General features: G+C 52.9%; 1 protein-coding gene across 2 annotated transcripts in view; it reads right to left on the bottom strand.

Moving 5' to 3' along the window:
* The window catches only part of LOC111139469 (leucine rich repeat containing 75A), a 43,973-nt gene extending 42,120 nt beyond the window's left edge, over positions 1 to 1,853 (bottom strand). For both annotated transcript variants that reach the window (XM_022491733.1, XM_022491734.1), the window contains exon 1: positions 1,602 to 1,853. In XM_022491733.1, coding sequence (XP_022347441.1) covers positions 1,602 to 1,853 — 252 coding nt within the window. The remainder of the gene's footprint in view (positions 1 to 1,601) is intronic.
* Between the last annotated feature and the right edge of the window lie 10,636 nt (positions 1,854 to 12,489).

Genomic DNA, 12,489 nt, shown 5'->3' with positions numbered 1-12,489 from the left:
CGCAAATGGCCCTGGAGAACGCTGGCTCGACTTTGTTCCTTTACCCTTGAAATGGGGTTTATCTTGACCCCCACCTGTCAGCCCTCTCTGCTCCTCTGTACCCCCTGAAGCACCCACCCCAGTGCTGGGGGAAAAGCACATGATCAGTAGTAGAATCTTCTGACTGTGTACTCCATGGGACAGGATGGTCTGGAAAATCAATCTTTCTGTCTGAAAGCATCAGAGTTTCCGGAGAAGCCATCCTCTGTTTCCCATTTTCAAAAGACAGAGAAACACACGCCTGCTGAAGTTATGTCCTGCATAATGTCATCTTTTTTTAATGATTCAATTCAGAGAAGAAACCTAGGAATCCAGAGGCATCTCAGGCACCATGCTGGATGCTGTTTGGAAAAGCAAAGGCAAGAGGAGTAGCCCCAAGTCTTCCCAAGTCCCCAAGCCCCTGCTTCCTTCTCCCTATGCAGCACACACCTTGGGAACACACTCCACGGTAACAATGCACCAGATACAGAAGGTGTCTGTGGAGGGGGGTAGGGGGAAGGGTGCTACAAAACCCCGGAGGGATGTGTGTCTGATTAGATTTTGGAAGTGCCTACAAGGAAGGCAGCGCTCCTACAGCCTCTTTCATTAGTGATAGAGAAACTTCAGAAAGGCCACCTGAGGTTCCCCCCTCCTGGGTCTGCAGTGGACTCCACCATTGCTGGGGTGATCGAGGAGGAATATGGGGGCTGGACGCAGTCACCCCCCAAAAGCTGGGCCAAGACTTGTTTGGTGATGCAGGAGATGCACCCTTCTGCCTCTCAACAAAATCCATGGACCAGGGGGCCCCCTCCCTCAAAGGAAAGTGAAGGAGGAAAACAAGCCAGGGATGGGGATGACAGCATCTGCCCAGGGCAGCCCCGCAGCAAAGGGGACTGCCCAGTTCGGCAGTCAGTCCCTAGCCAACGGAACAGGGACAGGAACAGGCTGAAGGCGGAGTGCCTCAGGTTCCTGCAGCCCGGTACTCACAAAGGAAACCAAGCCAGCTCCCCCCTCCCTTCTCTCCACTGTTCAGCAGAGGATCCTGGCTGAGCACCTGTCGAAGTAAGCCAGGGGAGATAAAAGCTGTCTCCCACCTCGACGGCTACGCAGGATGCCTCCAAGGTTGGGCAAATGATCTCAGGACTGGCACTTCATCAGTCCCAGGGCTGTGCCCTTGGACTCCCCCTGGGGAAACTGACGACTGCGCATTCCTTTAGGACCCTTGGTGACTGTCAGCGGATAGAGAGGAAGAAAAGCGCCCTGGCATCCAGACTAGGCATCCCTCCCCGCATCTGCTCCCTCCGACCATCCCTGGGACCTGCCTCCCTCTCTGCCCATGGACGAGAGAAAGGGGGACATTATTCCAACAGGTCCCCTTCAGCCGGGCCTCACCGGGCCAGCCTTCCTCCGCCCCGCCCCGAGGCCTCAAATTCAGCGGGAGCGCCGAAGCACCTGCTGCCAGACCCGCGGCATCCCCGCGAGAGGGGGCCCTGGGCGGTGCCCTCGGCGCTCCCGGCCAGCTCGGCAAGGGGCGGGGCGCTCCCGGGGCCGGCGCGCCCCCCGCACCCCCTCCCCGCGCTCACCTGGCGCAGGTGCTGCAGCAGCGTCCCCGCCTCCTCCCGCCGGCCCTGACGCACCATCCGCAGCAGCTCCTGGACCATGCCGACGCGCCGGTGGTAAGGGGGCAGCCCCGCGCCGGCGCCCGCGCGCCCCGCCTTGTCCCCGGCGCGCAGCAGCAGCGACGCCCAGAAGTCGGGCCGTTCGCGGCGGGGGCCGGGCGCCGCGCCGGGGCTGGCTCTCTCGGCCAGGCTGCCCTTGGTCTGCCGGGTGCCCATGCCGCCGCGGCCCGCCGGCCCTGCCCGCGCCCGGCCGCGACGCCGCGTCCCCCGCCCGCTGCCCGCCCCTCGGCCGCCCGGGGCGCGCCCGCCTCCCGCGCGGCAACTTTGGGGGAACTGTTGCGCGCGGGCGGCGCGGGGGCGGGGGCGAGCGGCCGCCCGCGCTCCCCTCGCTCCTCCCTCCGCGCTCCCCGGGCGCGCTCCCCGGGCGCTCGCCGCCCGCCCGCCCGCCAGCCCCGCCCCGGCCCGCCCCGCCCCCGGCAAGCTTCAGCTCCCGCCCCCGCCCCTGCGCCCGCGCCCGGCTCCGCGCGGCCGCGCGCCGCCCGCCTCCGTCCCCCTCCCCTGCACTCCCCGCCTCTCTCCCTCCCGCAGCTCGGCTCCCGGCTGGGGCCTCCGGGGCCCCTCCGGCGTCGTCCGCGGCGCCGCGCCCCCTGCAGGCCGCCGCAGTGCGCCTCCCGGGGGCCGTGGTGCGCTGGCGACAGGAGCGAGCAGGCCCCGGGGACCCTAACTCTGGGTCCCCGCCAGGTTTCCCCGATGCTTCCACGACCGCGCGCGAGGGTGAGGCCGGCGGGAGGGGAAGGGAGGGGAGGCGGCCGGTGCGCCCGACGAGATGGGGAAACTTTGGAGCTTGGGGGTTGGGTCTCAGCCTCAGAGTCGGGTTTCTCAAAGTGGGGTCCGCTGCGCACTGGCGCGCAAGTCATCTGAGGTGCTGGTTCAAAACGTAGGCTCCTGGGCCTGGCCCCAGACCCCCACATGAGAATCTCCGAGGCAGGGCCTGGGGATCTGCATTTTTTAGCCAGCCTCTGGGCTGATTCTGCTGTACGCTCCTTTGATACCTCGCCTGCCCCGGAGGTCAGGAGGAGGGCCGAGTGCTGGCGGCTGTGGTTGGAGGTGTTCAAAGCCAGAAACTACATGCAAGGTTGTGTGTTGCGCGCGTGCTCTTTCATGGAGAGAGTCCGTCTGGTGCTTCCAGCAGTCTCTTAAAGGGTCTGGACCATCAGGGTGTCAGGAACTGCTCTCTCCTTTTGTTCTTCTTCTCACACCTCTGCAGAAAGTTCTTTGAGGTCATCCTGTGCATAAAAAGAGAGGCGTGCCCGGAGGGAGGCCCCACTGCAGAGTTCTGCTGGCCCCCTGCTTGTGCCAGGCCTGACCCAGAAGGGATCAGACCCCCTGAGGTCAGATGGTGCTTGGGAAGCCAGCCAGCGCCCTGCCAGAGAGAAAGCTAAGGCACTCGGGGACTTTCCCTGGCACAGAGCATGCTGGGAGGCGGTGGTCGCTGGTGTCATCTGGGGGGTGCAGGAGAGTGGTGCGCGCTTGGCCCTGACCCAGGCACTGGTGGCTGCTTTCGTGGAGACGGCGGTGTGAGCCACAGGGACGAAGTCATAGAGAGCCGGAGCCCACACACACTGTGAGCAGAGCATCGCACAAGCCCTCAGCTCCTTCCTCTGCCCTGTCGAGGTGAGAAGGCTGTATCAAGAATTGGGAGAGTCCAATGAGGGGGTGCAGAAACTCCAAAGAGAGTGCAGGTGCGCTGCAAAAGACAGTTCCTTTCCCTCTGTGAGCATCCCTGGGGCTTCCTGTCGGTGTTTCCGTTGCCAACCCCCAGGACCTGGAGAATGAGTCACCCGATCTCCAAGAGCAGTCTTCTCTTTCCCTTTGATGCCCCGCTCCCAAATGCCCATCCTGCTGGCCCAGAGCGCTCAGTCTTCCCGGAAGCCGGCGTCACAAGCCTGGGAGCAACACCTTCCCAACTTGCCTGGACCTTTTGTGTGTAGAAGACAGCTGGGGGCATCTCCAAAGAGCCCAGGCTGGGAAACACGTGCATGCGTGCTGGAGTGCCAGGCAAGGGGGGCACCAGGGACACTTGATGACCAGGCCCCTCCCTAGGGACCCTGGAGGGTCCACTCACCTGGAGGCAGACCACCGCCTGAGCTGGCCGGTTGGCCTGCTTGAGGGTGTGTGGTTGGGGCAAATGCCATGTCAGCAGAGGAGGGTCTGAGCCAGTCCCTCACCTGGGGTCTGGAAGTCACCCTCTTCCTCTTCTTCCGAGACCTGGTTCCATCTTTCTTCTCCTTGCTATTAATTTTAAAAAAATTTAAAGGATTTTATTTATTTGAGAGAGAGAGAGCACAAGCAGGGGGAAGGTGTAGAGGGAGAGGGAGAAGCAGACTCCCCGCTGAGCAGGGAATCCAGATGTGGGGCCCTGGGATCATGACCTGAGCCGAAGGCAGATACTTAATGGGCTGAGCCACACAGGTGCCCCTTGCTCTTAATTTTTTACTCAATTTTTCGCTTTTTCCTGGTTTGTTCTCTTTAGTGTATAGTCTTCTCAAATCTCTTCCATCTATTTACAGAGAAAAGTTTCGTTTCCCCTCCCCCATCCCCTCCGGTCACCAATGCCCCACCTTTCTCTTTCCTTTTCAGCTAAGCTTTTTGGAAACATATTTATTTAAGATGTTTACCTAATTTACTCTTCGCCCACTCTAGCCACAGTATGTCATTAAAATCTCTCTGCCAGTGACCTTGTCGCTAAGTTCAGTGGGCACTTTTTTTGAGAGAGATGTGCCACGGGAAGGGCAAAAGGAGGGAGAGAATCTTTTTTTTTTTTTTTTTTAATTCCGTTTCTTTATTTGAGAGAGAGAGAGCATGAATGGGGGAAGGGGCAGAGGGAGGGAGAGAATCTTTTTTCTTTCTTTTTTTTTTTTTGGTAAAATTCTATTTCTTTATTTGATAGAGGGAAGGAGAACAGGTCGGGGAGGGGCAGATAAAGTGGTAGAAGTGGACTCCCCACTGAGCAGGGAGACCGACTGGGGATCATGACCCAAGCTGAAGGCAGGTGCCCAACCAACTGAGCCACCCAGGCAGCCGGAGGAGAGAATCTTAAAGCAGGCTCTTTGCCTAGCTTGGAGCCCATCGCGGGGCTTGATCCCATGACCCCAAGATCATGACCTGAGCCAACAGTAAGAGTCAGACGCTTAACCAGCTGCGCCACCCTGGAGCCCCCAGTCTTCCTCTTATTTGACTTTTAAGCAGCATCTCTTCCTGTTGCCTACTTTGAAACTACACTCCCTTGGCTTATAAGGCATTACTCCCCTCTAAGTTTCTTTCTTAAGGTCCTCTGGGAGTTCCTTTTCTTACCCTCATCCTTTCCCTTTTGGTGTCACCTAGTGTGTGACCCTGACCCCTCCCCAGGTGATGTTGTTTCTGCTCATGGCTTTATCTGCCATGCACACACCGAAGGCTCCAAGTTTCTCTTTCTAGCTCAGAAGCTAGTAAGCTCACCTGTCACTGATTCCCTGATGCTGGCGGAAGACTGGAGACTCTGGGGTCAGAGACACAGGACCTTATTACACAGACACACACAGCACATGACATGAGCTGTGGCATATTTCCAATGATCCCCTTTGCCTCTGAGTCCCATGGGGGCCGCACGATGGGCCTAGATGGATGCTCTACAAGCACTGCGTTCGCATCACGGGGGACACCAAGCCTGGGAACCCATCGCTCCCATAGGGAGGAGTAAGCAAGCCTAGAGGGAGACACCACCTCATCTCTCAAGGGTGCTTGCTACAAAGACAACACTGAGAAGTGGTCTGGGTCCAAAGTGGTCAGGGTCCTGCCTCCTTGGCGCACAGAGCAAGATGCGGAGTACGGAAGACCACTGGAGGACTAGCTCTTTCAACTGTGGGCACTTCATACTCAACAAACTAGGGCATCCTCTCCCAGGCCTCCTTCCCCACCTGCCTACTCCACTCTCTGCTTACTATTAGTGTGGCCAGCCAGAGACCCTGGAGTCACTGTGGTCTCTGGTCTCTCTCAGGATCTGCATCTGGTCAACCGTGTCCAGTTAATGATGCCAAGGATGGTGGCTCTCATTTATGCACATTCGCCGGGTGCTTGTGTCTATCATATGATGTCACCCTTTCGACAATGGCGAGGTCTGTTTTATCGTCGTCCTGATTTCCCAGGGGAGGCAGCGGAATCTCAGAGAGCTGTGACTTGCTCACAGATAGTGACTGGGATCCACACTTAGGTCTGTCTGACTTGGAAGCCTGTGTTGTTAATGTTGCTTTATATCCTTGATCCAGCTGTTTAACTGCCTTGTTGAGGATCTGTCATTCATCACCCCAGTCGGTGGATCGCAATAGTCTTCTTTCTAACTTGTCTCCCCACCTCCAGTGTTGCTCTTTCTAACGTGTCTTCCATGCGGCAGTTGGAGCCGTCACTATAAAAGGAAACTAACTCTGTCTCTCGCTCATCCTCCCTCTCTCCCCTCCTCCGTAGTTCCTATCACTTTCAGTCCAAACTGCTAACCATGGCATTCACATCCCCCAGGTGCTACACTGTCCTCATGCTCTATGCTTCATGAAGCCATCATCCCATATTACTCACCCCTCTCCCAACATGGCATATGCTTTGCACCTTGCACATACAGCACAGTCTTCCTGGGACGTTTTCACCTCCTTAACAGATGCCTAGTCATCCCTGAAGATCCAGTTTGAATATGTCTCATGTCCTCCTCTGTATGGGTCTAATCTCTAGAGAATACCATAGCCTATCTTGCACCATGTTTCTACTGTTCATTGGCCTGTGCTGTTCTGCCTGGAACATCCTTCTTCATCCCCTCGTTGGTCTTTCCTTTAGACTAAACTTAGATGTCACTTCCTCAGGGATAGCTTCTGAGTTTCTCTTGCCTCCCACCACCTAAAGTTAGGTGTCCATCTTTTGTGTTCTTCAAGTCCCGCTGCTTGAGCCCAATGTAATGAGCTGTAATGACCTAAAAGCACTCTAAGCGCAGGTTGTCCACCAGACTACAGAGCTCAGTGCCTGGCACATTAGAGGAGCTCAGAAAATACTTGTTGAATGAAAAAAAGGCACACGTGGCCGCCTCCAGTGTGTTAGCCTAGCAGCAGGAAGTCTGTACATGGCAGATGAGCAAGAAGATGATTGAATGAACCACAAAGCGCACTAAAATGCAGGTGGGATTTGTTGACACGGAAGCTACTGGTGAGCCTCAGGAAATCAGTTTGCAGGGAATTGAGGAGCTTGTTCTTTCAAGTAACTTGTGAATGGCACTGTTATTTGTTGTTTTTTCTGAAGGGAGATAGATCACTTTATTAGGAGAAGATCATGGAATTTATCTTTTTGGTCATTCTCTTTTATTTTATTTTTTAAAGGTTTTATTTATTTATTTGAGAGAGGCAGAGCACAAGCAGAGGGAGCTGCAGTCAGAGGGAGAAGCAGGCTCCCTGCTGAGCAAGGAGTCCGACGTGGGACTCGATCCCAGGACCCCAGGATCATGACCAGAGCCAAAGGCAGACTCTTAACCAACTGAGCCACCTAGGCACCCGTTGGTCATTCTCTTTTAAGCAAGTACTTTTTGTTTCTTATTTTTATGTATGTATATATTTATTTTTAGAGAGAGAGAGTGAGCACATGCACATGGGGGCAGGTGTGTGTGTGGGAGGGAGGGGCACAGGGAGAGCATCTGAACCAGGCTTCATGTCCAGCCCGGAGCTTAACTCGGGGCTGGATGTCACGACCCTGAAATCACGACCTGAGTGGAAATCAAGAGTCAGACCTTTAACCCACTGAGCTACCCAGATGCCCAAAGAGCAAGTAGTTTTTGTAACAAGGGAAGCACTGGCCTTTTATTATCTTCAAACCTGGAATTAAGGAATTCACATCATGATTTCCCTTTGAACATTCATTTCAGTTTCTGCTCATGTTGTAAGAACTTGAAGTAGAAGATGCCTGTGGAATTTGAAAATCACTCGGGTTATATAAATGTTGAAATCAAAATATCTAACACATCGACCGAACAGTAAATACTTTTTTAAAAAAATATTTTATTTATTTATTTGACAGAGAGAGAGAGCTCACAAGTAGGCAGAGAGGCAGGCAGAGAGAGAGAGGGGGAAGCAGGCTCCCCACTGAGCAGAGAGCCCAATGCGGGGCTCGATCCCAGGACCCTGAGACCATGACCCGAGCCGAAGGCAGAGGCTTAACCCACTGAGCCACTCAGGCACCCCAGTACTTTTATTCAATACATCAATCTCTTATTACCATGATGTTTTTACATTGATTATATTTATCATTTTTTAAAATAACCATGTAAAAGTGTTACTACACCTTTTTATTTATTTATTTTTAAGATTTTATTTATTTGACAAAGAGATCACAAGTAGAGAGGCAGGCAGAGAGGGGTGGGGAAGCAGGCTCCCTGCTGAGCAGAGAGCCGAATGTGGGGCTCAATCCCAGGACCCTGAGATCATGACCTGGGCCGAAGGCAGAGGCTTAACCTACTGAGCCACCCAGGTGCCCCATGATACCTTTATTTATTTATTTATTTATTTATGTAGTTTTGATTTGCATTTCTTTTTTTTTTTTTTTTCATTTTTTTAAATTAACATATAATGTATTATTAGCCCCAGGGGTACGGGTCTGTGAATCATCAGGCTTACACATTTCACAGCACTCACCATAGCACATACCTTCCCCAATGTCCATAACCCAACCACCCTCTCCTTACCCCCTCCCCCTGGCAACCCTCAGTTTGTTTTGTGAGATTAAGAGTCTCTTATAGGGGCGCCTGGGTGGCTCAGTGGGTTAAAGCCTCTGCCTTCGGCTCAGGTCATGATCCCAGGGTCCTGGGATCGAGCCCCACATCGGGCTCTCTGCTCCGCAGGGAGCCTGCTTCCTCCTCTCTCTCTCTCTCTGCCTGCCTCTCTGCCTACTTGTGATCTCTGTCTGTCAAATAAATAAATAAAAATCTTAAAAAAAAAAGTCTCTTATAGTTTGTCTCCCTCCCAATCCCATCTTGTTTCATTTTTTCCTTCCCTACCCCCCCAAACCCTCCACCTTGCCTCTCAAATTCTTCATATCAGGGAGATCATATGATAATTGTCTTTCTCTGATTGACTCATTTTGCTCAGCATAATACCCTCCAGTACCATCCACATCATTGCAAATGGCAAGATTTCATTTCTTTTGATGGCTGCATAGTATTCCATTGTGTATATATATACCCCATCTTCTTTAACCATTCATCTGTTTGTTTTCTTTTTTTAAAGATCTTGTTTATTTGACAGACAGAGATCACAAGTAGGCAGAGAGGCAGGCAGAGAGAGAGGGGGAAGCAGGCTCCCCACTGCACAGAGAGCCCAATGTGGGGCTCGATCCCAGGACCCCAGGATCACGACCTGAGCTGAAGGCAGAGGCTTTAACCCACTGAGCCACCCAGGTGTCCCTATCCATTGATCTGTTGATGGACACCTAGGTTCTTTCCATAGTCTGGCTATTGTGGACATTGCTGCTGTCAACATTCGGGTGCACGTGCCCCTTCGGATCACTACGTTTGTATCTTTAGGGTAAATACCCAGTAGTGCAATTGCTGGGTCGTAGGGTAGCTCTATTTTCAACTTTTTGAGGAACCTCCATGCTGTTTTCCAGAGCGGCTGCACCAGCTTGCATTTCCACCAACAGTGTAGGAGGGTTCCCCTTTCTCCCCATCCTCGCCAGCATCTGTCGTTTCCTGACTTGTTAATTTTAGCCATTCTCACTGGCGTGAGATGGCGTGATACCCCTTTTTAAAGAGAAGGTGAAGTTTATGAAAAATTAAGAATTTGGCGAGCCTGTCCGTGATAGTAACTGAAGATCCAGAATTCAAGCGGATGATGCCAGGAGTCTAGGGATGGGATAAATCAACCATTGATTCTCAACCTTGAGGCTCCATGCGAGAGTCCTAGGGGGCTTGTTAAAACACAGATCCCCGAGCGCCGCCCCCAGAGTCTCTGATTCAGTAAATCGGGGCCAGTGTCATTTTAAATGAATTCCCAGGGATACGGAAGCTGCCCGTCAGTTGTGTGTCTGGGGACTACACTTTGCGAAGAGCTGGAAGAGCTGGAGCATGGGCAGGAAGGAAGTCAATTTTTCTCTCCTGAGGTCTCATTAAGGTTGCAAAGGGGACCTAACCATTTCTGGACTCTGAGGAATTCAGGGCGTCCCTGAAAGAACCCCGGCTATGTGAACCCGGAAGCGTGCATGCAAGGACGCATGCGCACACTCCCGCACGCGCGCATGCACGCCCGTGCGCGGGAACACGCATGCGCCAAAGGAGATCAGCCTCTCAGTTCGCTTTCTTTCGAAGGAAGACCCTCGTTCTTGGTGGGGTGCTTCTCTCTCAGCAGCTCTCCAGACACCTGGTGCCTTCTTTCGGCAATCAGGTAAATGCATTAGGGTCCCCGATGATGACACGGGCCGGGGAGGAATGTGAACCCCTATGAGTTAGTCTGACAGTCCGCCGGTACAAGCGAACCGCTTCTGTGAGAGCCCAAACATCCCACCAGCGCTTCTCAGGAGCCTCGAAGCCCTGGGACACCTTGCCCAGGCCTTTTACAGAAAGAATGCTCTGGGCTGGTCAGGAATGCAGGTGAGAGAAATGGCCTCTGATGAGGAGGAGGCAAGGGGCCCGGTCTCCGTGAGTTCCAGGTACCTCTGTGCAAACAGGACACCAGAGGGACGCATCCGCCAAGTGCCACTGGGCACTGTGTACAAAGCTGACCTCACGCGTTTCCCCCTCTACTTCTTTAATTATTTCTCCATTGCTGCATGCACGGTTTGCTTTAATTTAGCTTTTTAGTTAGTTACGTAATCAGTGCCCGTAAACAGAGCGAAGCCAAGCCAACCATTCCGTCCTAGGGTTCTCTTCCAGCCCTTGGTCCCAACTCCTGATTCCCCGTTCACCATTTCCTGCTTTCCTCTTTATATTAGTTTAAACTTTCTTTGTATAATGGGCCATGTCCGACATAGAAAAACGAAGGAGACTAGTGTCATGAACCCAGATGTCTCTATTGTCCGGATTCCCACTTTTTCAGATCATACCCAATCTTGTTTCGCTCATGCCTTCTATTCCCACATCCTGTGGGGAGTCATACTGCACTTACAGGTGTTCCTAGAGGGCTGTCTGTTTCTCATTTCTCTTGTCTTTAATGTTATCAAACAGGATGTTGCCCTGTGTAATTTTTTTCAGAGCTACTGTTTTCACTTAATATTACATTGGTAAGTGTCACCCCTGTTGTGGCCCATCACTATCTGTCATCCGTTTTGATGGTGTCCGTTCATGAGCACACCTTGATTATTTCTCCACTGTGCTACCACTGATGGCCCTTCTCTTGTCATACACCTTGTGTAAGCCTGTGAGTGCAACTGCTTAGCTTTAGGATTAATGCTGGATTGTTTCCCACCAAAGTGCTGCCCTGCCTCAGGCACCATAGGAGCGATCCCTTCCCTGATCGGTATCTTCTCTCCCATGCTGGTTATTGATAGGCATGTTCATTTTTTTGCAATTACCTTGCCAAGTAAAACGGAATCTCACTGGGGCCTTAATTTGCATCTCCTTAGTAGCTTGTGTCCTAGTCTGCTTAGGCTGACATCACAAAATACTATGGACTAGGTTTTGCTTAGGACCTGTCACCCCATCCCTTTTCCCTCTTTCCCCTTTTTGGAATGGGGATGTCTATTCTGAGCCACCCAGCCCATAGCAACTTGTTATGGCAGCGCGAGGCAGGACATGTTGTTGACTATCTCTTCCTTGGTTTGCTGGCCCATGCCTTTCCTTTTCTGTTAAATGCCTGTTCGTGTGTTTTGTCCATTTTCTGTTAGGTTGTATTCATTTCCTGTTGTTGCTATAACAAATTACCACAAACTCGGTGGCCTAAAAGAACATGATTTTACTGAGTTCCATTTCTGGAGGTCAGACGTCCGATGTGGGTCTTCCTGGGCAAAAATCAAGGTGTTGGCAGAGCGGCATTCCTTCGGGAGGCTCACGAAGAGCATCGGTGTCCTTTCCCGGCTTCTAGAGGCTGCCCACATTCCCTCGATCATGCCCCTCCTCCAACAATGACAGCACTTGGATGTCTGTTTCAGTCCTCACAGCGCCTCTCTCTGACCTTCCTACTTCCGTTTTATAATGACCCTCCTGATTACATCGGTCCCACCCACATATTCCAGGATAATCTCCCCATATCAAGATCCTTATCTTAATCCTATCTGCAGGGTCCCTTGTCCTGGAAGGTAACATTCAGCCACTATGGGAAACAGGGCGTGGATGTCTTTGGGAGACTGTGGTTCTCCCTGTGCTCCTCTTTGTTTTTCAGACATTTCCTTGCCCTCTCTGTGGGGCACCTGTGGGTGTTTGAGGAGACACAACAGAAGGAAGACCTCCACCACCCCAGACCCTCTGTGAGCCAGAACTTGTGGAGCCAGTCCCAAGTTCTGAAGTGCCGAGAGATACAGGCATGCTCTGTGCACCAGTCTTAAAAATCCAAACAGCACTTCACTTCTTTCTGATGTATGTTGTGATTTTCCAAAGCACTTCCCCATCCATAAAGTGTCTTGACTCTCAATGCTGTCAGAGGCCAAAGGCAGTGGCACGACTGCTCTGGAAACTCCCCAGCCAGTTGGAGACTAGCAGATCCTAGGCTCTTAACCCCCAACCTGGAATTCTTTCCAGCAGCTTGGGCCTGTGGGGAGAGACCCCTGTGACTTGTCACAGAGCCCTGTCCCAGCCTTTCTTCTTAACCTGCCAGAGTGGTACCTGGTGAGGGCTCCAGGATTATGAGCCGGGGCTTGAATC

This window comes from Enhydra lutris, unplaced genomic scaffold (genome assembly GCF_002288905.1).
Source record: "Enhydra lutris kenyoni isolate GAN:26980312 unplaced genomic scaffold, ASM228890v2 scaffoldscaffold109, whole genome shotgun sequence".
Taxonomy (NCBI): domain Eukaryota; kingdom Metazoa; phylum Chordata; class Mammalia; order Carnivora; family Mustelidae; genus Enhydra; species Enhydra lutris.
This window is presented reverse-complemented; position numbering and strand designations above follow the sequence as displayed.